This window comes from Pelophylax lessonae (genome assembly GCF_965119305.1).
Source record: "Pelophylax lessonae genome assembly, chromosome: 8".
Lineage (NCBI taxonomy): Eukaryota > Metazoa > Chordata > Amphibia > Anura > Ranidae > Pelophylax > Pelophylax lessonae.
Window position 1 is genome coordinate 94,644,759 of NC_138775.1, and position 25,012 is coordinate 94,669,770.

General features: G+C 49.7%; 1 protein-coding gene across 1 annotated transcript in view; it reads left to right on the plus strand.

The window, feature by feature from the left end:
• The window catches only part of FAM227A (family with sequence similarity 227 member A), a gene marked incomplete at its 5' end in the record, with an annotated part of 166,614 nt that overhangs the window by 112,355 nt on the left and 29,247 nt on the right, over positions 1 to 25,012 (plus strand). Inside the window, 2 exons of the mRNA XM_082264955.1 lie at positions 376 to 467; positions 753 to 901. Of these exons, the coding sequence (XP_082121081.1) occupies positions 376 to 467; positions 753 to 901 (241 nt within the window). The remainder of the gene's footprint in view (positions 1 to 375; positions 468 to 752; positions 902 to 25,012) is intronic.

Consider the following 25,012-nt stretch of genomic DNA (forward strand, 5'->3'; position numbering starts at 1 on the left):
TTTTTGTTGGCCGTCAACAGAACGGCCGATTGTTCCTCAGTCAGTACAGATTTCGGCCGACAAAAATCAGATGATCAAGACTGGGCATGCTCAGTGAAGAAAAAACACACGAAAAGTAGTTGGCCGACAAAATTTGTGTACAGTCTAGAGCACATTTCAACCGACACAACGACACTGGACAAAAGACGGCCGATCAGTCGGCCAACAATCGCTGCGTGTGTACTGGGCTTTAGGCTGCACACTTCCTACTGTTTGTTCCCCTGAAACATTTTTCCACTTTCTTTTTCAGATCACAGGAGCAAAAACAATAATATATTTTCACACAATACAATGCTCTAACACACACATATATATCTTCATTTATATGTCCTATAGATTCCTCTTTTGTCGACCTGTATCCTTCCAAAGAGCAGATACCGGTAACTACCAGTTACAGTATGAAGCCTAGGAAGAATTCTAAACAAAAGGTTGGTTTTACCATTTAATTTTTCAAGGACAATAATTTTTATATCATTTAAATTAATATAATACACATGTTGCTGTTTCCTGATAGGAGGCATATTTTTCAAGTCCTAATTACTAGCTCAATGTGACACTTGGGGAGCAATGCCAAACCTATTAGATTTACAGACAGTGCAAGTTCTTCCAAGACCTAATATCATGCAACAAATTGACTTTGTGTGTGAGGGTAAACTATATGAAGGATTTACAAGAATGTTATATTTTATTAATTCAATGTCTTCATCTTGTAGTCTCATCCAACATTTTGTGAACCAGAATTTACCTGTATGGCTTTTAACCTAAACGGACACAGCCCTCTCATGCAGTATTATCTGAAGAAGAAAAAAGCTGAGTCGCAAGCTGGAATAAACATCTTGGTTCGAAGGACTGAACTTCTTAAGTAGGTACCATATCCTTTACAATATTTTTAAACATTTTCTACAGTTATTAAAATCTCCTTATTTTCACTCATTTGACAGGCAGTGTGGATTTTATTATAAAACTAATGAAAGTGTTTTTGTTCTAAAACAGGGAGATATTTGGAGGTTTGGAGATATTAGAAATAATGTCAAAGAAATGTTTTAGTTGATGCATAGGGAGTGGAGGGTATTGCGGCAGGCAGTATGAGCAGTAAAGTAGTAGGGAGGGTATGACAGTGGGCAGTATGTGGAGAGAAATAATGTGGAGCATATGATGGTGGACACTATTTAGTTGATTTACTAAAACTGGATAGTGCAAAATCTGGTGCAGCTGTGCATGGTAGCTAATCAGCTTATAAAACCAGGAAGCTGATTGGTTTCTATGCATTGCTGCACCAGATTTTGCGCTCTCCAGTTTTAGTAAATCCCCTCCTTTTGGGAGAGACGGAGATAAGAGGGTATGAGAGCAGGAAGTATGTAAAAGTGACGAATGTGGAGAGTATGACAATGAGCAGTATGAACAGGAGTGGTGTGTGGAGGGTATGATGGGAAGCAGTAGGTAAATTTAACCACTTGCCGACCGCCGCAAGTACATATACTGCAGCGGTCAGCCCCTTACAGGCAAAGTGACGTATGGGTACGTCACTAACCTGTGAGGCTTTGGGGAGCGAGCGCGCACCGTCGGAGGCGCGCTCCCGCTCGGTCACGGACCCCCCCCCCCCTGCGCGTGTGCCCGGCGGACCCGACATCCGCCGGGCACTCGCGATCGTCCGTTAGAGCGGGAGAAAGGCAGGCGGCTGATGTAAACAAGCCGCCTGTCATTCTCCCCTGTGTAAGAATAGTGATCATACGGTTCTACTATGTAGGACCGTTGATCACTGTTTCTACACCTCAAGCCACAGCCAATCACAGTTAGAATCACGCCCCTAGGGACACACACAACCCCTCCCTCTCAGAAAAGTTAACCTCTTCACTGTCAGTGTCATTTTACAGTAACAGTGCATATGTATAGCACTGATTACTGTAGTAATGTCACTGGTAACCCCAAAAGTGTCAAAAATGTCAGTCAAGGGTCCGATCTGTCCGCCGCAATGTCGCAGTCCCGCAAAAAAATCGCAGATTGCCACCATTACGCATTAAAAAAAAAAAACAACAAAAATGACAAAAATCTTTCCCTTAGTTAGTAAACGCAATAACTTTTGCGCAAACCAATCAAAATACGCTTTTTGCCATTTTTTTTTACCAAAAATATGTAACATAAAACAAATTGGCCTAAAATTTTGATTTTTACATTTTTTTTGGGGAATTTCATATAAAAAATGTGAAAAATATTGTTGTTTTTGCAAATTTGACGCTTTTTTTTTGTTTACAGCGCATGATCAAAAAATGGCACAGGTGATCAAATACCACCAAAAGAAAGCTCTGTTTGTGGGAAAAAAAGGACGTCAAATTAGTTTAGGTACAGCGTCGCATGACCGCGCAATTGTCCATTAAAGTCACGCAGTGCCGAATCGGAAAATAGGCTCTAGTCAGGAAGGGGGGAAAATCTTCCGGGGCTTAAGTGGTTAAGGAGTGTTAAAAGAGTAGGAAGGTGGGCAGTATGTGCAGGAGAGGTGTGCAGAGAGTATGATATAGAGTAGTGGTCAGGGGAGGAGCATAAAAGGTATGAAGGGGGCAGGGAAAGAGTGCAGAGGGTATGAAGTTATTTTGTAGCCAGCTCAAGATTTTACTGTTGACTGTCAGCAGGGAAGTCTGTCCATTGGAAGGGGTGGTAAAACAAACAGGAAGGAATATCTATAATCTTTGAGGCCATCCAGGAGGGGTGTCTAACAGCAGGAGGCGGTGTGTGGAGTGGCTGGGGAGATAAGGAGATCTGTGTCAAGGGGGAATGAGGGAGTGAGGCACCTTAGCAAGAGGTTCTGTTGGTGGGGGGGGGGGGGTTTCAGTTTGGGGAGGGATGTCTTTAAACAGGTGTGTTTGTGGGGCATCCAGGGAGTAATGTTAGGTAAGGGGAGGTTGGGAGGTGGAAAATGACCACAGAATTATTTTTGTCAGCTGGAGTTACGAAGTGGTCTGCACTGGGGAGTTGGGAAGTGGCTAGTAAATAATATTTGTCAACTGAGGTTTTGAAAATGTCAGGCTGGAGGCGAGGGGAAGTTTCCAGTGAGTGATGTGTGTAAAGCTAGGAGGGAGGTGGAAAATGACCAACGAGCGATGTCTGTCGGCTGTGGGATAGTGACGTGTGTGTGTGTGTGTGTGTGTGTGTGTGTGTGTGTGTGTGTGATTTGTGTAGTGGGAAGGGGGGAGTTACTAGGAAAATAGCTGGAGATCAATGTCTATCAGGTTGGGGAAGTGGGTTTTTGTGTATAGATAACCTAAGCTCCAGCATTGCAGCTGTCCCTTAAGTAGACAGGGCTATGCACAGAGGAAGCAACTGAAGCTGGCTTCAGAACCACTTGTGGCCACTTGTTAGATGGTATACTATAAACTGTGTTTGAGTGTGACAGGAGTGTGTTTCCCAGCCTCAGTCCAACCATTAGAAAGGTAAGTGCCAGGACTAATTAAGAAACATGGGAAGAGTGCTTCTGTTTCCCAAAAGTTAGTGTGTTCTTGTTTCTGTTCCCCCAAGGGCAAAACATTTATTTCCCTTTCATTTAAGGGGGTTGCAGTGCGCTTCTGGGTGTTACAATATGTAAAAGTGCTGATGTGTGATATCCAACTCAAAATAAATATACAAAAATAAGGTGTACTGTTTTCCTATTCCAATTGTTCCAATTAAATATATTGGCATATATAACTGTTTTATAGTACCAGTTCGCGTGGTGCAGCATCAGGGTGACTGGGTGAATCCATGATAGCGCAGTAACCATATTATACATAAACGTATTTATTTCCCTTTCGTTCATTGACGGACAGAGCTCCTAATTCTTCTTAACCATTGGGTTATACTGCCCCCTACAGGAGTAGGACACTAGGCAGGAAAAAGCTTGACTACACCTTTGGGCAGTCCCAGGGGGTATACACCCACTCCCAGCTATAGGCCCTTTTTTCTGCCTAGTCAGGAGTAAAGACCTAGTTCCTTGTTGGGATCTCTGGTCCTGGCAATTTTTTTATTTTAAATAAAATTTTCTTCTTCTTTTATTATTTTGTTCCTGTGAGAACTACAATCAAGTCCGGCCAGCGAGCGTGTGCAGACTGCAGCTTCGTGCTAGGTCGGGCGCGACATAGCCCAACTAGAGGGTGGCTGGTCTGTGAGTTAAACGTCCCGCGAGGAGGCATACGAACTGGCATCGGCCTGAGTCGCAGCGTTTCCTTCTGGCCAACAGCATCCACATTATGATGGAGCAGTGCCCTGTCTGGAGCGGTGCTCACCCTGTTCCTGGTGTGGTAAGTAGCTGTCCCCCCACTACCCCTGGAGGGTTTTGGGTGGACGTGGGCCCCTCCCTGGGATGTTTGGACCCCGAGGTTCTCCTCTCTTCCCCCAGCCCCTCTAAAATTTCAGTCACTGTGGGTCTTTCGTGGGCCATGTGGTCAGCTTGGCACCTCCCTTGGACCGGTTGGTGCTGTGGGGGAGCTTGCCCTTCTGCTGGCAGCCATCTTGGACATGTGCAGACTCAGGGGCGTACCTAGAGCATTTGGCACCCAGGGCGGATCCTATATCTGGCAACCCCCCCGGCGTGCAGGCGCCGAACCGCACATTGACCCGGTGACCAGGCCCCTCCTCCTCTGCAAAAACGGCGCCGATTGACCTGAGGTGCCAGACAGAAATACATGTAACTGGCAGTGGCACACTTACTGTGTGCTACTGCCAGTGGTGTCACTAGGGTTGGTGTCACCTGGTGCAGTAAACCATGGTGTCACTCCCCCCAAAAAAAATATTTTCCTGTTTTCTGAAAGCGTGCCAAAGATGCAGCATGCAAGAAAATGCAGAAAAAATCTATAGGACTGCAGTAATAACTGCGAGTAAAATGTAGGAAGACCCCCTTTACATTACACAGCCCCTGGACCCCTTTACATTACACAGCCCCTGTACCCCTGGACCCCTTTACATTACAGAGCCCCCCCCATTTGAACCCTTTACATTACACAGCCCACACCCCCCTCATGGAAACCTTTATGTTACACAGCCCCCGCCCCCCATAGAAACTTTTACATTATACAGCCCCCGTCCCCCAATAGAACCCCTTAAATTACACAGCCCCCACCCCCATGGAACCCTTCACATTACACAGCCCCTGCCCCCCAAAAGAACCCCTTACATTACACAGCCCCCACCCCCCCATAGAACCCTTTACATTACACAGTTTCCGCACCCCCCCAATAGAACCCTTTACTTGACATAGCCCTCGCCCCCCCCCCCCAATAGAACCCTTTACATTATACAGCCCCCCAAAAGAACCCCTTTACAATACAAACCCCCGCCAATAGAATCCCTCTACAATATAAACCCCCCAATAGAACCCTTTTACAATGCAGACCCCCCAATAGAACCCCTTTACAATACAAACCCCCCCAATAGTACCCCTTTACAATACAACCCCTCCCCAATAGAACCCTTTACAATACAACCCCCCCCCCCATAGAACCCCTCTTAAATGCAGACCCCCCCATAGAACCACTTTACAATACTAGCCCCCCGATAGAACCCCTTTACAATGCAGACAACTCCCCCTCTCCAATAAAACCCCTTTACAATCCAGACCCCCCCCCAATAAAACCCCTTTACAATGCAGACACCCCCCCACCCCCAATAGAACCCTTTTACAATGCAGACACCCCCCCCCCCCCAATAGAACCCCTTTACAATGCAGACAACCCCCCACCCCTCCAATAAAACCCCTTTACAATGCAGACCCCCCGCCAATAAAACCCCTCTACAATGCAGACCCCCTCCCCCCCAATAGAACGACTTTACAATACAATTGCCCCTCCCCCTCCTACCTTATTAGGAGGAGAGCAGAGAGGGAGGAACTGTACAAAGCAGAGAATGGGAGAGAGACTCACGAGCCCTGCATACACAGCAGTCGGCAGGAAATTAGGAAATTCCGAAGTTAACTGTGCTAGTTAATGAGCCGGTGATTGGTTGCTAGGCAGTCCTAGCAACCAATCGCCTTCTCATTATCTAGCACAGTTAACTCCGGCATTTCCCGCTGTGTATGCAAGGCTCGTGAGCGAAGTGAGTCTCTCTCCCATTTTCTGCTTTGTACAGTTTCTCCTCCTCTGCGCTCCTGTGTCAGCGAGCGGCGGAGGCAGTCCGGCGGCCGGCCCCGGATGTCACCCTGGTGCTCCCTGACACCCCCCTAATGTGTGGCACCCGGGGCGGACCGCCCCCCCCATTGGTACGCCACTGTGCAGACTGCTGCCTCTTATAGACTCTGATTGCATCATCACTGGCCTGCTGCCTGGGCGTCGCACAGTGATGATGCTGCACACCTGACTATATCTATCACCTAATGGGTTGCAGTCCTTGCACTTGTGTTTGTGCTCCATGGTGCATCTCTGCTAGCAGTCTTCTGTTCTCCGTGTTCCTCCATGTATGACCTTGCATGACTGATGACTATACTGGCTCCCGACCTGGCATCGGCAGACGACCCATCATCGGCAGACGATTCGGCATCGGCAGACTACCCGCTTCTGGACTCGACCTTGGCTTGGATGACTACATGCTTCTGGACTTGACCCCGGCTTTTTCCTGCTTTTACTTCCTCACTCTTGCTGTGCGTTTATTGTTGTTTGCTCCAATAAACTGCTTTATTTTACCTGCATCCCTGTGTGGTCTGGTTTCCTGGCATCCTGACAGGCACTTCATATTTAATGACAGTCATGCCGTCATTATTGTTTGGGGCACTTGTCTTGTTTTAGCGAGGGAACCCTGCCTGCACATCCACGTCATGGCGGGCGGCCCCCTTTTAAGGGGGCTATGTCCTTGTGATGGGAGTGACTTTAGTTGTGGGGCCCATGGAACCCAACTTACCTTTGAGAGCTCTGGAAACCCATTTCCAGCTCCCCCAGCCCCTCTTATGGGTAAGTTACCTTGTGTCTAATGGGGCACAGGGTGACCAAGAAAATGATGGATAGCTACTTAATGGACACTGAGAATATGGTTTGGAATACTTCAAATGTGACAGTAATATTTATCTACAATTTCTCAAGAAATATATGAAGACTATTCCTGGTCTGTTTGATTCTGAACATGTTCACTGAAAGAGTTGGTCACTTTGGCCTCTGCGCCATGTTCTTCAATGTAAGAGTCTGTTACTGGTGGTCTCCTGCTATTGTCTGTGTATTGAGGTGCTATGTGTTTTCTGCTAAGCATGTCTGTCCTATTGTTAATTGTCAATTAACTCACCTATTGTTTCTGTCCAGATGGCTTGGTAAATTGCTCAGATTAATTATGTTTCTGTATACAATTTCATCTGCATATGATAATGTAATCAGGCTCACCTGACCTGTGTGGGGTATATATATTTGGTGTGAGTTTGTTCAATAAATGTTCCAGATCTTATATAAGCTATTCTTGGCTAGTTTTGTATGAGGCAGCTAGGATATCTGATATCTATGTTCAAGACTGGAGGAAGCGGTATTCTGACGGAAGCACACAAGCACATTGTGGGGTCGCGGTTCCATTAAAGTCCTATTATGCCATCTATGGAGGCATCAGAGGGTGACCCCCCTTGTTTTTTGCAGGGTCCAATAGGTGGTCCATTTGTGGACCCTTATCCGGTGCCCCGGTTGCGGGATCGCAGTTGGCGGCCTCCCCTGATTGGTATATTTTTGGGGTGAGCTTAGTATATAGCGAAACTACTGGGTCTGCGTCCATGCACCCTGAGTGGTCAGTTAATGACTCCTCTGCTTCTCTAGCCATGCTTAAATAGGCACTGGTGGATGCACTGTTTGTGTCAGTGCGGGAAACTTCACGGTTGTGGCTGATGCCGCATCGGAGGAACTGGTCCCTTTTGGCGCCCACAGGTCCTCCAAAGTGGCGAGGGTATTCCTCTTTCCGCCTATCTTGACAACATTGTCACAAACAGTGGGGTTGTCCAAAACGCAGTGGTTGCTAGGCGTTTTTTGCTTGTGGTATCCTTATGAGAATTTACTGCGTAAAAGGTGGACGGTCCCACCTGTAGTGGACTCGCTGGTTGCCGGGTCAAATTGAGTTACCTTCATCCCGGTTGAGGAGTCCCCAGCCTTTACAGGTCCAGCTAATAGGAGGGCAGATGAACTGGCCTGCCATATGTTTGCTGTGGCTGGTTTGGCAATAAGCCGGTAATTACTATTGCCCTGGTGTCGCAAACTCTGACTGAGTGGGCTAAGCTTTTACGCCGGGACCTGGAGGGAGAATAGCTTCCCCCTGTCTTTGCGGAACTGGCAGACCGGTTGATCCAGGAGCTACAGTTTGTCTGTAATGCCTCTTTGGATGCGGCTCCTTTGATTTCTGGGCTGTCTGTATCAGCAGTGGTCCTTCGACCTATTGTCTGGCTGAAATTCTGGTCTGCGGACTAGACTTCTAAGAAGGCCATATCTGATCTCCCTCTTGTAGGGGGTGGCCTGTTTGGAGCTTCCTTGGATGACATTGTTAAGGGTCTCACAGGGGGAAGAGTACTCTTCTTCCACTGGATTCCAAGGGCAAGGAGCCCTGTCGTAGATGTGGGCCATTCTCCTCAGCTCCTAAGCGGCCTCTTCAATCTCAAGATTGGGGATCAAAAGTCAGGGCCTCCACCAGAGGTTCCAAGAGGACCTGGTCTGGCAAGCCACGAGCAGGCTCTTCCAGACCTGCGGGCAGGGCCGATCCTGGGCGGGTGCACGGGGTGCACCGCACCCAGGCGCCGCAAACTGAGGAGGAGGAGGGGCGCCGAAGCTCTGGTGGCAGAGTCCCTTCCTTCCCTCCCTCCTCCTCTCCTTCTGTGCGGTTACGTAGCGGCAGTATACCAGCGGGGGGCGGGTGCCACTCACTGGGGGGTCCGTGCAGGTCTCCTGTCACGTTCGTCTGCAGACTGCAGTACATCTGTGCCTGAGCCGGAGTCGGGGGCGGAGCTGAGAGGCGCCGAGGCGGTCCTAGGTACGGATAACTTACTGCTTACCACTTGTTCACACTGTGGAAACAGCTGCCACTAGAGAGTATAGGCGGGCAGGAGGGGCGACATATAGGAGAACCGATCGCCTCCTGGTTCCTGCAGGGCTTTCAGTGGCTGCAGGGGCGGGATTAGTTCTACCATATGCCGCCCCACCGGACCTCCTATCCAGCCTGGTGCTAGCTAGCTCAGCTGTATTCACGATGTTAACAAGTGACAAGCAGTGATTCGTACCTGGGACCGCCTCCCAGCTCCCCCGACTCCGGCTCCCACTTCTTGGCTGCTCCTTCCTAGCACTGCCACTGGACAAGGTAGGAGAAATTCTCCCTGTCCTGAGGCCCCTCACGGACAACACAATCTCTGCCACAGCAGAGTCTAAGTAAGGATATACACTGCCTAGCGAGTTCCAGGTGTCCTACTATCACTCTGCTCCCCCCCCCGGCCCCATACTTCCCCCCTCCCATTATGCTGCTCCCTCCATACTGCCCCCACCTGGCACACTGTCCCCTATACTGCCCTCCACTGCCCCCCTCCTGGCACACTGTCCCCTATAGTGCCCTCCACTGCCCCCTCCTGGCACACTGTCCCCCTATACGTCCCTCCACTGCCCCCTCCTGGCACACTGTCCCCTATACTGCCCTTCACTGCCCCCTCCTGGCACACTGTCCCCCTATACGTCCCTCCACTGCCCCCTCCTTGCACACTGTCTCCCTATCCATCCCTCCACTGCGCCCCTCTCTAATCATGCTGTCACCCCATACTGCCCTCCACTGCCCCCCTCCTTCATGCTGTCCACCTATACTGCCCCTTCCTGTCACACTGCCCCCCCCCATACTGCCCTCCACTGCCCCCCCTCCCATCACACTGCCCCTCTCCCATCACACTACCTCCCTCCTGTCACACTGCCCCCCCCCATACTGCTGTCCACTGCCCCCTTCCCATCACATTGCTCCTCTCCATTCACACTGCACCACCCTCCAGCCGCACTGGCCCCTCCCAACACACTGACCCCCTCAAATCACACTGCCCCCTCATACTGTCCTCCATGCCCCCCCCCCTGTCACACTGCCCCCCTTCTGAAGGTGCCCCCTGTGCTCCCTCACCCAGATTGAGGCACCCGAATACAGAAGGTGTAACTGTGTGTGGCAAGTTTAGTGGGAGGATGTTAATGGAGAATGCGGAGCTGCAAAATGCTCCGCTCCCCCACAGCGCTACCGGCATCCCCTCTCCCCCTGATATCTCAGTAAAGCTCCAAACATGGAGCTCCTAAAAAATTGTAAAAACAATAAAAAATAAAAATGTAAAATAAAATGGTAAAAAATAATAAAAAAAAAAAACAAAATAACAAAAATGTAAAACTTCTGGCCCCCGACCACTGTCATACTGACCATGTCCACTGCCATACTGACCACATCCACTGCTCTAATGACTATGTCTACTTCTCTCCTGAGCATGTCCACTGCCATACTGACCATAGGTTGCATTTGGTGGTCAGTGGTAAGCTGCATTTGTTGGACAATGGTAAGCTGCATTTGGTGGGCACTGGCATTTAGTGAGCACTAGTGAGCTGCATTTGGTGGGCACTGGTAGGCTGCACTTGGTGGGCACTGGTAACTGCATTTCGTGGGCACTGATAGGCTGCATTTGAGGGGCACTGGTAGGCTGCATTTGGTGGGCACTGATAAGGCTGAATTTGGTGGGCACTGGTAGGCTGCATTTGGTGGGCATTGGTAGGCTGCATTTGGTGGACACTGGTAAGCTGCATTTGGTGGGAATTGGTAGGCTGCATTTGGTGGGCTCTGGCAGGCTGCATTTGGTGGACACTGATAAAACTGCATTTGGTGGGCACTGGTAGGCTGTATTTGGTGTGCTCTGGTAAGCTGCATTTGGTGGGCACTGGTAGGCTGCATTTGGTTGGCACTGGTAAGCTGTATTTGGTGGGCTCTGGTAAGCTGCATTTGGTGGGCACTGGTAGGCTGCATTTGGTGGGCACTGGTAAGCTGCATTTGGTGGGCTCTGGTAGGCTGCATTTGGTGGGCTCTGGTAGGCTGCATTTGGTGGGCACTGATAAGGCTGCATTTGGTGGGCACTGGTAGGCTGTATTTGGTGGGCTCTGGTAAGCTGCATTTGGTGGGCACTGGTAGGCTGCATTTGGTGGGCACTGGTAAGCTGCATTTGGTGGGCTCTGGTAGGCTGCATTTGGTGGGCTCTGGTAGGCTGCATTTGGTGGGCACTGATAAGGCTGCATTTGGTGGGCACTGGTAAGCTGTATTTGGTGGGCACTGGTAGGCTGCATTTGGTGGGCACTGGTAATCTGCATTTGGTGGGCTCTGGTAAGCTGTATTTGGTGGGCACTGGTAGGCTGCATTTGGTGGGCACTGGTAAGCTGCATTTGGTGGGCACTGGTAAGCTGCATTTGGTGGGCTCTGGTAGGCTGCATTTGGTGGGCTCTGGTAGGCTGCATTTGGTGGGCACTGATAAGGCTGCATTTGGTGGGCACTGGTAGGCTGTATTTGGTGGGCTCTGGTAAGCTGCATTTGGTGGGCACTGGTAGGCTGCATTTGGTGGGCACTGGTAAGCTGCATTTGGTGGGCTCTGGTAGGCTGCATTTGGTGGGCACTGATAAGGCTGCATTTGGTGGGCACTGGTAAGCTGTATTTGGTGGGCACTGGTAGGCTGCATTTGGTGGGCACTGGTAATCTGCATTTGGTGGGCTCTGGTAAGCTGTATTTGGTGGGCACTGGTAGGCTGCATTTGGTGGGCACTGGTAAGCTGCATTTGGTGGGCTCTGGTAGGCTGCATTTGGTGGGCTCTGGTAGGCTGCATTTGGTGGGCACTGATAAGGCTGCGTTTGGTGGGCACTGGTAAGCTGTATTTGGTGGGCACTGGTAGGCTGCATTTGGTGGGCACTGGTAAGCTGCATTTTGTGGGCTCTGGTAAGCTGTATTTGGTGGGCATTGGTAGGCTGCATTTGGTGGGCACTGGTAAGCTGCATTTGGTGGGCTCTGGTAGGCTGCATTTGGTGGGCTCTGGTAGGCTGCATTTGGTGGGCACTGATAAGGCTGCGTTTGGTGGGCACTGGTAAGCTGTATTTGGTGGGCACTGGTAGGCTGCATTTGGTGGGCACTGGTAATCTGCATTTGGTGGGCACTGGTAGGCTGCATTTGGTGGGCACTGATGAGGCTGCATTGATCACTTGTATCATATCCGCAGTCTCTGACCATCTCTTGTATCAAGTCTGCAGTCTCTGACCATCTCCTGCCTGGGGGCTCTGTCTAACACACTCTCTAACTACAGATACCCTCTCTGTGTCCATTAGATAGACCCCCCTCCAGTTCCCATTAGAGTACTCTGCTTCTCTTACTTTAATTTGTTTATTGTTAAGAGATAGTGGGAGGGTCCCGGGGTGAGGAAAGACTTCTTAGGGGAGCATCTCTGTGTTTGAGTCGTTGCCATAGAAATATTTGTAAAGGGGAGGAGATAGTAAGATGACCACGCCCATGTGGGGGCGCCATAAATATTTCTGCACCCAGGCGCCTGTGACCCTAGGATCGGCCCTGCCTGCGGGCAAGGCTGCCTTTGCATGAAGGGGTGCCCTCACTCGTATCTGGGGTGGGGGGACGTCTTAGCTGGTTTCCGGATCCATGGACCTCCCTGGTACAGGTCAAGTGGGTCCACAAAGTTATTCAGTCAAGTTCGGTCTTGTCCTCCAGAAAGGTTTTTCCCTTCCAACCTGCACTTGTTATTTCAAGGGGTGATTGTTCCAGTTCTGACTTCGCAACATTTTCAAGGGTGTTTTACTCAAACCTTTTTACAGTCCCCTGGAAGGAAGGCAAGGTACGTCCAATTCTGGACCTCAAGGCGCTAAGCTGCTTTGTGCGAGTACAGAAGGTCCGCATTGAGTGCATTCACATGGTAGTGGCGTCCCTACATCAGGGGGAATTCTTCTCTCTTCTTTCAACATCAAGGATGCCTACCTGCACATTCTAATATATGTGCTGGTCGCCAGCGCTTCCTCAGTTTTGCTGTGGACGAGGAGCATTATCAGTTTGAGGCGCTGACCTTTGGTCTCACCTTCACACCTCGGGTCTTCACAGGAGTGTTGGCCCCAGTGCTGGCATTGTTTGAGTCAGCAGGGGATTGCGGTACTGGGGTACCTGGACCATCTTCTGCGAGCGGAGTCTCTGACTGCTCTGATGGACTACTGGAGATTGCTTTCAAACTCTGAGGGAGTTCGGTGGGATCCTGAACATTCAGGAATCTGCTTGGTTCTGTCCACAAAAAATGGCCTATCTGGGTCTGAGGGAGGCCTCAGCCAGAGTGTTTCTTTCTCCGGAAAAACTTCAGACATTGCAGGAGGGAATTGAGCTTCTGTTGTTCAGCAGACAGTAATCCCTCCGGGCGTGCATGTGCATGCTGGGCCTGATGCTGTCCACCCTCAAGGCGGTCTGTTTGCACAGTTCCACACAGGATCTCTGCTAAAAAGATTTTGGTGAAATGGGTCAAGGATCCACGGTCTTTAGAGGTGGCTTGGCTCTCAGGCACTTTGACAGGGAAAAACCTTCTCCTCCTGTACTGGACGGTTGTCTCCATGTAGGGGAAAGTTTCCGCGCTGATGGAGGAATCGAATAAATGACTGCAGCCTACCTCAAAAATATAGATAACTATATTTGATAAATGTAGGGTAAATGGAGGTAATTGGCGCTGTCAGGCGTATAAATTAGGGAATATAAATATGTCTATGGGTACACTGATAATATGAAGTGAATAAATAGAAAGTGTCAGATCATAAATTAAAACGTGATATAGTGGATCCTTATAAAGTGTAAAAAATATATATATATAAATTAATTAATAAAAATCTTATCGTGATATATGTGTAAATATAAATAATAAAATATTGAAAATCCATTCAGTGTGTGATCCTAAAAGGTATAAATATGATTCAATTCCAAATTAAATTACTAAAATCAATATATAAAGTGGTATATTACATACATTAATTAACCTCAATAAATAGATAAGGTGCTAATAGTCAAGTGTATAAATGTGCTAGTGAGCCAAACAGTATATAGCAATATATAAATTTATATATAGAAAATCAAATCATAAATAGTGTCCCAGCAATTTGAATAAAAAATGTCCATATAGGTAACCGTAAAATACTGGCGCCACAAATATGAATAAGTCCCAAGATGTAAAAGGAGAAGAGATTAACAGGAAAAAGTGGATTCCAGGGGTTCCAGAATAATGGGGGTGCTCAATAAAGGAATAAGTGCTCCCCTCCTATTACTCCCGCACTCACCAGATGGTGGTACCCCCACAGGGGTAAACAGCGTTTGGGGTGACTCTCAGAGGTCCCTCCGAAGGCTGGCTAGTAATCCACTTAATCCCGACCTCTTATAGTGTACTTTTCTCCAGGGAAAGTTGATAGAAAATAACTCCTCTTAAGAACTCCGATATAAGTGTGAGAGATCCGGATGAGGGAAGAAAGAAAGGGGCTCCAATAGTGAAGTATTGCAGTACAAAAATGCTTTATTAAACATAAGATTACAATACTCACATTCAGTATAAGAGAAAATGTGCACGTATGTCCTAGGGACCGCAACACCCTCGTGTAGCGGTAGTTCCGGGACGCGGTGCCTTCCACCGGCCGGATGTGCGTCTCAGTCAACAGGAAGCGGAACTGACGTGACCACGCTCTACGCTGCTCCTGATGACGTCATTGATGACGAAACGCGTAGAGCGTGGTCACGTCAGTTCCGCTTCCTGTTGACTGAGACGCACATCCGGCCGGTGGAACGCACCGCGTCCCGGAACTACCGCTACACGAGGGTGTTGCGGTCCCTAGGACATACATGCACATTTTCTCTTATACTGAATGTGAGTATTGTAATCTTATGTTTAATAAAGCATTTTTGTACTGCAATACTTCACTATTGGAGCCCCTTTCTTTCTTCCCTCATCCGGATCTCTCACACTTATATCGGAGTACTTAAGAGGAGTTATTTTCTATCAACTTTCCCTGGAGAAAAGTACACTATAAGAGGTCGGGATTAAGTGGATTACTAGCCAGCCTTCGGAGGGACCTCTGAGAGTCACCCCAAACGCTGTTTACCCCTGTGGGGGTACCACCATCTGGTGAGTGCGGGAGTAATAGGAGGGGAGCACTTATTCCTTTATTGAGCACCCCCATTATTCTGGAACCCCTGGAATCCACTTTTTCCTGTTAATCTCTTCTCCTTTTACATCTTGGGACTTATTCATATTTGTGGCGCCAGTATTTTACGGTTACCTATATGGACATTTTTTATTCAAATTGCTGGGACACTATTTATGATTTGATTTTCTATATATAAATTTATATATTGCTATATACTGTTTGGCTCACTAGCACATTTATACACTTGACTATTAGCATTTTATCTATTTATTGAGGTTAATTAATGTATGTAATATACCACTTTATATATTGATTTTAGTAATTTAATTTGGAATTGAATCATATTTATACCTTTTAGGATCACACACTGAATGGATTTTTAATATTTTATTATTTATATTTACACATATATCACGATAAGATTTTTATTAATTAATTTATATATATATATTTTTTACACTTTATAAGGATCCACTATATCACGTTTTAATTTATGATCTGACACTTTCTATTTATTCACTTCATATTATCAGTGTACCCATAGACATATTTATATTCCCTAATTTATACGGTTGTCTCCATGGATGCCAGCCTGTCCATGTGGGGAGGTGTCCTCAGCACAGACATGCTCAGGGGGCATAGACTCTGGCTGAGCCCAGGCTGCCGATTCGTGTACTGGAACTCCGAGCGATCAGACTTTGTCTGGCTCATTGGACAATCGTCTTCAGGGGTGTCAGGTACGAATTAATTCGGACAATGCCATGGCCGTGGTGTTAGGGTGCTGGTGGTAACCTGGCGACAGAGATAGGCCCCGATGTCCGCTAGAGGGCGGAGCTTGGACGGAACCCCCCAAGGTAAGTGACACAGGCTAGCCTGAGGTGCGGAGTCTAAGTATCCACTGGTTTTCGCCAGAGCCTCTAGTGGTGAGGATGGAGTTCGCTGCGTGTGGATACCAGGTCGCGGTCCTCAGGGTCGCCCCACCAGGGGTGAACCGATCAAGGTCCGAAGGTGGGTAAACAGACAAGGGAGATCCGAGAGAATGGTCAAACAAGCCGGGGTCAGGACGGGCAGCAGACGAGCGGAGTCAGGAACAAGCCAAAAGGTCAACAGGAAATCAGCAGCAAACAGGTCACAGGTTCAGGAACAACGGCAGGAGCTGAAGACAAGACAGCACTGAACCTGTGTGCTGATCCAGCTTAAATAGAGCTCTTTCTAGATGAGAGGGGTGGAGCCGGAATAGCCTGTGAGTCTTAACTCATCCACTGCCAGAGCCTTCCTGACAGGTTCCTAACATTGCCCCCCCCCCCTTAAGGGCAACCTCCGGGTGCCCAACAAGCTCCTTTTTTGTGGATGAGCACGAAAAAATGCTTGGATTAGGTCCGCAGCATGGACGTTCCCTTCAGGCTCCCAGGAGTTCTCTTCCGGACCATAACCCTTCCATTTGATGAGAAACTGTAGCTGGTTGCCTCTCTTTCGACAGTCCACCACAGCCTCAACCTCATACTCCACATCTCCATCCACGAACACAGGTTCTGGGGTACCTGAACTTCTACCAGGGAAGTTATCGGGGATCACGGGCTTCAGTAAGGAAACATGAAATATGGGATGGATCTGAAGGGTATCGGGTAGGGATAGTTCATAGGACACATCATTGAGTTTCCTTTTAACTGGAAATGGACCAATAAATCTGGGAGCCAGTTTCTTGGACGGACAGGCTAGGCGGAGATTAGCCGTGGAAAGCCAGACCCGATCGTCAGGTTGAAGAATCAACTCTCCCTTCTTTCTCTTGTCAAAGATCCTTTTGGACGCAGTTTGGGCCTTGGCTAAGGTCTCCCGCAGAAGGTTATTATTCCGGGAAAAGAAGTTGACAGTGTCTTGGACTGCAGGAACTCCGGATTCACATGGAATATCTGGTAAGAAGGAGGGATGAAATCCATAATTAGCGAAGAAGGGAGATTGGCCAGTAACAGAGTGCTTGGAATTGTTGTAGGAGAATTCTGCAAATGGTAACAGGGCTACCCAGTCGTCCTGGACAAAGGTGGTAAAGCACCGCAGGTACTGCTCCAGGGTTTGGTTTGTCCTCTCAGTTTGTCCGTTGGTCTGTGGGTGGTAGGCTGAGGACATAGACAGCTCGATCTTTAACAGTTTACATAAAGCCTTCCAGAAGTGGGACGTAAATTGTACCCCTCTGTCAGAGATGATGTTCCTGGGAATCCCATGGAGTCTTATGATCTCCCTAATGAAGATCTCTGCAGTTTCCCTTGCAGTGGGAGTACCCTTGAGGGGCAAAAAATGGGCCATTTTAGAGAGTCGATCTACCACCACAAAAATGGCAGAGCACCCTGCAGAAGGTGGAAGTTCCACGATAAAATCCATGGCAATTGTTTGCCAGGGCCGATCAGGGATGGGAAGAGGTCTGAGAAGGCCCCATGCCTTACTTTTGGCGGTTTTACACCGGGAACAGGTGGTACAGGAGAGTACATAACTCCTGCAGCTCTCTTCCATGTCAGGCCACCAAAAAGAACGCTGCAGGAGGTCAAGGGTCCTATGGACGCCAAAATGACCGGCCAGAGGGTGATCATGACAGGCAGCCAGAATTGCTGTTCTGACCTCTTCCGGGACGAAGATCTTGTCTTTAACCCATAACAAGCCATTTTTGTGCACCAGGGGTATTCCAGGTGGACCAGGAATGTGGGCAGAGGCTTGCTCAAGACGGGTCTTCAGATTTGTGAATAAAAGTAGGAAGTTCTTTTCGGATAGGATGGTGTCAGGTACTGAAGTTTCCTTCGGGCTATCAAACATCCGGGACAGGGCATCCGGTTTAACATTTTTAGACCCAGGCCGATAGGTGATATGGAATGAAAACCTTGAAAAAAAAAGTACCCACCGTGCCTGACGGGGTCTCAAACGTTTTGCAGATCTCAGATACTCAAGGTTTTTGTGATCCGTAAAAATAAGAATAGGGTGTACAGCCCCCTCAAGCAAATACCGCCACTCTTCAAGTGTGGCTTTGATCGCCAGAAGTTCCCGGTCCCCAACATCATAATTCCTCTCTGCAGAGGAGAGTTTCCGGGAAAAGAAGGCTATTGGGTGTATCAAGTCCTTGGTTCCCTGTCTTTGGGAGAGGACTGCCCCGACAGCAACTTCAGAAGCGTCAACCTCGAGGAGGTAGGGTAAGGTGGGATCCGGGTGACTCAACACAGGGGCTGACGTGAAGAGCTTCTTAAGGACCAAGAAGGCGGACTAGGCTTCGGGGTCCATTGAAAGCGAACACTCTTCTTGGTGAGTAATGGGAGTGATGATATGAGAGAAACCCTTAATGAACTTTCTATAGAAGTTGGCGAAGCCAACGAATCGCTGCACTCCCTTTTTGTCAGATGGAGGTGGCCAATCCAGGATGGCAGAGACTTTCTGGGGATCCATCTCTATACCCTCTGTAGAAATTATTAACCCCAGAAACGGGATGCTGCTCCGCTCGAATTCACACTTCTCGGCCTTAACATAGAGACCATGCTGACGGAGGCGGCCGAGGACATTTCGAACATGCTCGCGATGTTGCTCCAGGGATGTAGAGAAGATTAGGATGTCATCTAGGTAAACTATGGCAAAGATATCCAGCCAATCCCGGAAAATATCGTTCACAAAGTGTTGGAACGTAGCTGGGGCGTTGCAGAGGCCAAAAGGCATCACAAGATATTCGAAATGCCCGAACCTGGTACGAAAAGCTGTCTTCCACTCATCGCCTTCTCTAATACGGACTAAGTTGTAGGCCCCGCGGAGATCCAACTTAGTGAACAGGACAGAAGATCTGAGCCGCTGAAAGAGCTCGGGAACCAGAGGGAGAGGGTAGCGGTTCTTAATGGTAACTTTATTCAAGTCTCGGTAATCGATACAAGGTCGAAGGGAGGGATCCTTCTTTTCTACAAAAAAGATACCTGCCCCTGCCGGAGAGGTGGAAGGACGGATAAACCCCTTCTTCAGACTTTCGTCCACATAGTCCTTTAAAACGTCCAGCTCACGTTCAGATAGTGGGTAAATTCGGCCAAATGGGATCTCGGCTCCCGGGAGCAAGTCGATGGGGCAATCATATGAACGGTGAGGAGGTAAGGTCTCAGCTCCCCGCTTACTGAAAATATCCAGGAAGTCGTGATATGCCTTGGGTACAACAGAACATAAATCAGGCTCAGATTCGAGACAGAACAGAGTTTGGGGGGACTTGGATGGAGCGGGTAGACAGGAGTTCCTGCAGTAAGAAGACGGGAACTGGACGGCTCCTGTGATCCAGTTGATTTGCGGGTTGTGTGCCTGCAACCATGGCAATCCCAGGATAATGGGAAATAAGGGAGATGCGATGTGCATCCAAACGTATCAATTCCTTATGGCCAGATGGAGAGACCATTGGAAGAGGAAGGGTTTCTTGGGTCACGGGTCCAGACTTGATGTGGGAGCCATCGGCCAGGAAGATAGTGAGGTCCTGGGTCTTGGTCTGGAGAGGTATGCCTTGCTGCCCCACAAAGGAACGGTCAATGAAACAACTGCAGGCTCCCGAGTCAATGATTGCTGTAACCTGGACGGGTCCTTCTGGGAGTTGCAAAGACACAGGAAAACCTAAGTGGGAGGTGGAGGTAACTGATGCCACACAACTGGAGGGCGAGACTGGCAAAGACTTATGGTGTTTTGCTGCGCAAGAGCGCACATAATGGCCAGCTTCTCCGCAATACAGGCAAAGATTACCCAGCTGGCGGCGACGTCTCTCCTCCGGAGACAAGACAGGCCGCATGACCCCAAGTTGCGTGGGTTCAGGGGCATCAGGCATGGCTCCGGCGGGAGCAGGGCTGGGAGAGACTGCCCCAGCAGAAGGGAAGTGTACAGGAGGTGCTACTCGTGGCAACATCCAGGCTGGCCGAAACTGCTGCGTTGATCGTTCCGCCCGGCGTTCTCGGAGCCGACGGTCGATTTGAATGGCCTGGGAGATCAAATTTTCTAGTGCGTCGGGGATGCCCACCCGGGCCAATTCGTCCTTCAGTGCTTCGGACAAGCCTAGACGGAACTGGTACCGGAGTGCAGCCTCGTTCCAGGAAGTGTCGGAACTCAGGCGACGGAAGTCCGTGACATAGTCTTCTACGGGTCTGCGCCCCTGCTGGAGAACGTGTAGCGCAGCTTCTGCGGTGAAAGATCGCTGTGGATCGTCATAGAGTTGGGCCATAGCCTCAAAAAATGACAATAGAGAGTTCAAATGGGGGCTACCCTCTTCAAGGAGCCGATGGGCCCAGGACTGGGGTCCGCATAGTAGCAATGAAATAACAAACCCCACCTTGGTGGCCTCCAGGGAGAAGGTCCGGGGTTGCAAGGAGAAGTAGAGCTGGCAGGCATTGCGAAACGCTCGGAATTTACCCCGATCTCCGGAATATTTTTCAGGGGTAGGGACCCGAGGTTCCGGTGGCAGCATCACTACTGTGGGGCTGGAGGCCGGTGCTGCGGTTGCGGCAGCGGAGGAGGGAGCAGATGGCGCAGTGGAATCTGCCGTGAGGGTTACAGAGCGTAATCGTCCCTCTAACTGTGTATAGCCATCCTGAAGCGTCCTCACGGCTTGAGACAGGGCTGCTAGGTGTTGGCCGATCTCCTCTAACGGTGAAGCCTCTCTTGCAGGTTCCGACATGGCTGTCTTGTACTGTTAGGGTGCTGGTGGTAACCTGGCGACAGAGATAGGCCCCGATGTCCGCTAGAGGGCGGAGCTTGGACGGAACCCCCCAAGGTAAGTGACACAGGCTAGCCTGAGGTGCGGAGTCTAAGTATCCACCGGTTTTCGCCAGAGCCTCTAGTGGTGAGGATGGAGTTCGCTGCGTGTGGATACCAGGTCGCGGTCCTCAGGGTCGCCCCACCAGGGGTGAACCGATCAAGGTCCGAAGGCAGGTAAACAGACAAGGGAGATCCGAGAGAATGGTCAAACAAGCCGGGGTCAGGACGGGCAGCAGACGAGCGGAGTCAGGAACAAGCCAAAAGGTCAACAGGAAATCAGCAGCAAACAGGTCACAGGTTCAGGAACAACGGCAGGAGCTGAAGACAAGACAGCACTGAACCTGTGTGCTGATCCAGCTTAAATAGAGCTCTTTCTAGATGAGAGGGGTGGAGCCGGAATAGCCTGTGAGTCTTAACTCATCCACTGCCAGAGCCTTCCTGACAGGTTCCTAACACGTGGTCTATGTCAATCACCAAGGGGGCACAAGAAGTGTCTTGGCAGCTCAGTAAGTAGCCAGCATTCTAAGGTGGGCTGACTGATTCTTTCTAGCCCTTTCAAACCTCTGCCAAGATTCCTGTGCAGGATTCAGGCAGAAGGTATACCGGTCATTCTAATGGCTCCAGACTGGTCTCATCGGTTTTGTTATGCTGATCTGGTACAGGAGGACCCCAAGAAGCACCATGGGGACATTCTCTCAGGGAGGATCTGCTGTCCCAAGGACCAATCTTCCATCCTGCTTTACGGTCGCTGGTTTTTACGGCTTGGCTGTTGAACGCCAGGTGCTGAAGGGTGGAGGTGATTTTTATGCTGTTAAAAGCTTGGAAATTTGCCTCTAGGAACATCTACCATCATATGTGGAAGATGTACATTGCATGGTGTGAGTCTCTTGGGGTTCATCCTCGCTCCTTCTCGGTGGATCGGATCTTAACCTTCCTTCAATGGGGGGTTGAACAAGAAGTGGCCTTGAGTACCATCAAGGGCAGGTATCGGGTTTTGGCAGTCTTTTTCCAACGACCTTTGACCACACACTACCTGGTGCGTACCTTTTTTTCAGGGTGTCCGACATTTGGTTCCTACAGTGTGGGCTCCGTTGCCACCCTGAAATCTTAATGTGGTGCTTTCAGCTCCACTGAAGCTTCTCTTTGGAAATATTCGGGAGGATTTCCCTGCTTACGTTGCCCCAGAAGGTGGCCTTCTTTGGTGGCTATTACCTCTGCATGCAGGGTGTCGGAACTGGCGGCGTTATCCTGTCGTTCACCTTATGGTGCTTCACAAGGATAAGGTGGTGCTCTGCCTCTGTCTGTCATTCCTTCCTAAGGTGGTCTCTGACTGTCATTTGAATGAAGACATTGTGTTGCCTGCCCTGTGTCCCAGGCCTAAACATCTGAATGAAATTGCCTTGCATGTCTTGGATGTGGTATGGACAGTTAGGGTGTACCTGGCAGCTATGTAGTCTTTTAGGAAGTCAGACTCTCTATTTGCGCTCACAGATGAACCTCGCAAAGAGTTCTCTGCTTCTTCTGCTATCATTTCCAGATGGATCAGACAGATGGTGGTTCAGGCCTATTGCATCAGGGGTCGGGTTCCTCCTTTCCCTGTTTAGGCGCACTCTACTAGGGCACTTAGTGTCTCCTGGGTTTCCCGTCTTCAAGCCTCAGTGGCGCAAGTTTTGCAAGGCAGCCACCTGGTCGTCGGTGCACACGTTTACAAAGTTTTTGTTGGCATCTGTGGATGCTTCTTTTGGCCGCAAGGTTTTGCTGGCTGCTATTTAGAGGATCTGGTCCTCTTAAGGGTGTATTATTTTTCAGGTGAGCTCCAGTTGTTTATGGTTGAGCTCTATGTTACTTGGTTGGCTATGGTTAGCCTTGGAAATGTTTTTCTGATGTTTTCCCACCCCTCATGTTTAACACTGCTTTGGGACGTCCCAATTGTTAAGAAGAATCAGGAGCTGTGTCAGTCAATGAACGAAAGAGAAAATGGGATTTCTCTTACGTCCTCTGACAGTCGCCGCCCACTCATACAGTCTTCACTTATGGGTATTGACCTCTTATCCACAGGAGTAAGCTAGGCAGAAGATTTTGTTAGAAACATTCACGAAACTTTGCATAGACACACCTACAGGGGGCTGTCCCTCTGGTCCAATACCCCCGGCTAGCCTCCTTCCCAATTCAGTTTGTCTTTTACCTAGTTAGGAGTAAGATAGGCTTCCCTGTGATGGGGCTACAGTCTCAGCCTTTTCTTCTGTCTGACATCCCTTATGCAGGGAATCGCCTTTTTGGGGACTCCCTGGGCGAGTTGGTCAAGCGGGTCACTGGGGGTAAAAGCACTCTGCTGCCCCATGTGTCCAAGGGTAAGTTTTTTCCGCGGTAAGCGGGGCCCTTCCTTAAAACCTAACCAGGGGTTCTTTCGTGCCTTTCAGGCACAAGACAAGGGCAAATCCTTTAAGGCCTCTGGTGGCCAGAAGAAGCCTTGGGCGGGCAAGTCTACAGCCGCCCACTCTGGCACAGCAGCCCCGTCCGCCATTCAGGACAGATGGGTTCAGGAACTCATTTGGTCGGGGTACAAGATCAAATTTCGATCACACCCAGCAGACAGATTCTTTCCCTCAAATCTTCATTTGACCCCAGATCGTTTCCAAGATCTCTAACGGGCGGTTCAGGATCTCCTCGCCCAGGGGGTGATCGTCCCGGTGTCACATCGGGATGGGTTTCGGGGGTTTTTACTTGAATCTGTTCACGGTGCCCAGAAAGGAGGGCAAGGTGCGTCCAATTCTGGACCTACAGTTTCTAAACCTCTTTCTGCAAGTTTAAAAATTCCGTATGGAATCCCTCCGATCAGTGGTGGCCTCTCTGAGCCCTGGGAGATTCCTGGCTTCAATCGACCTCAAGGATGCATATCTACACATCCCTAACTTTGAGGGTCATCAGAGGTACCTCCGATTCGCAATCGCAGAGGAGCACTATCAGTTCGTGGCGTTACCTTTCGGTCTCGCTTCGGCTCCAAGTGTGTTTGCCAAAGTTTTGGCTCCTGTTCTGGCCCTGTTGCGGGCACAGGGGATCGCAATCCTTGGATATCTGGACGATCTCCTGTTAAGGTCAAGTTCCAGTCCAACTCTGTTGCGCGATCTGTCAACCACGGTTTAGACGCTCCAGGAGTTCGGGTGGGCCATCAACTTTCAGAAGTCGACATTGTCCCCTTCTGTTCGTCTTCCTTACCTGGGAATGGTCCTGGACTCCGCCCATGCGAGAGTTTTCCTGCTGGAGGACAAACTCCGGACTCTGCAGAACGAGGTCAGGTCCCTCAGGGACAACGAATCCTCATCACCCAGGACCTGCATGCGGTCCCTAGGATTGATGGTGTCAGCCTTCGAGGCGATGCCGTTTGCACAGTTCCACACGCGATCTCTGCAAGCATCCTTACTCCTTGGTAAGGAGGATATCTTGAGTCACCGGGTCAGAGCGGACCTTCTATGGTGGCTCCAGTCTCCGGCTCTGACGGAAGGGAAATCCTTCCGGCCGTTGTTATGGACGGTGATCACCACGGACGCCAGCCTGTCGGGCTGGGGTGCCGTTCTGGGCAAATTGTCTGCCCAGGGCACTTGGTTGGAGGAGGAATCCTCCCTACCGATAAATGTCTTGGAACTGAGAGTGATCAGACTGCGTTTGCTCCGTTGGTGGGATCGTCTTCAGAGCCACCCTGTGCGGGTGCAGACGGACAAAACCACTGCGGTGGCATACATCAATCACCAAAGGGGCACCAGGAGTGCTCCGGCAGCCAAGGAAGTGGCCGAGGTTCTGCCTTAGGCCGAGACGCGGGTCTCGGCATTTTCGGCAGTTCACATTCCGGGTGTTGGAAAACTGGCAGGCCGACTATCTGAGTCGCCAGACCCCAGACCAGGGGGAATGGTCCCTACACCCGGAGGTGTTTCATATGCTGTGGCGCAATGGTGTGCCTCCTCTAAACAACAAGGTGGGAAGGTTCGTGGCAAGAACACGCGATCCTCTGGCAGCCGCCTTGGATGCGCACGTGGTGCCTTGGAATCAGTATTGCCTGATTTATGCCTTCCCCCTGATTCAGTTGTTGTCACGGTTCCTTCGCAGGTTGGTCTCGGAACCGA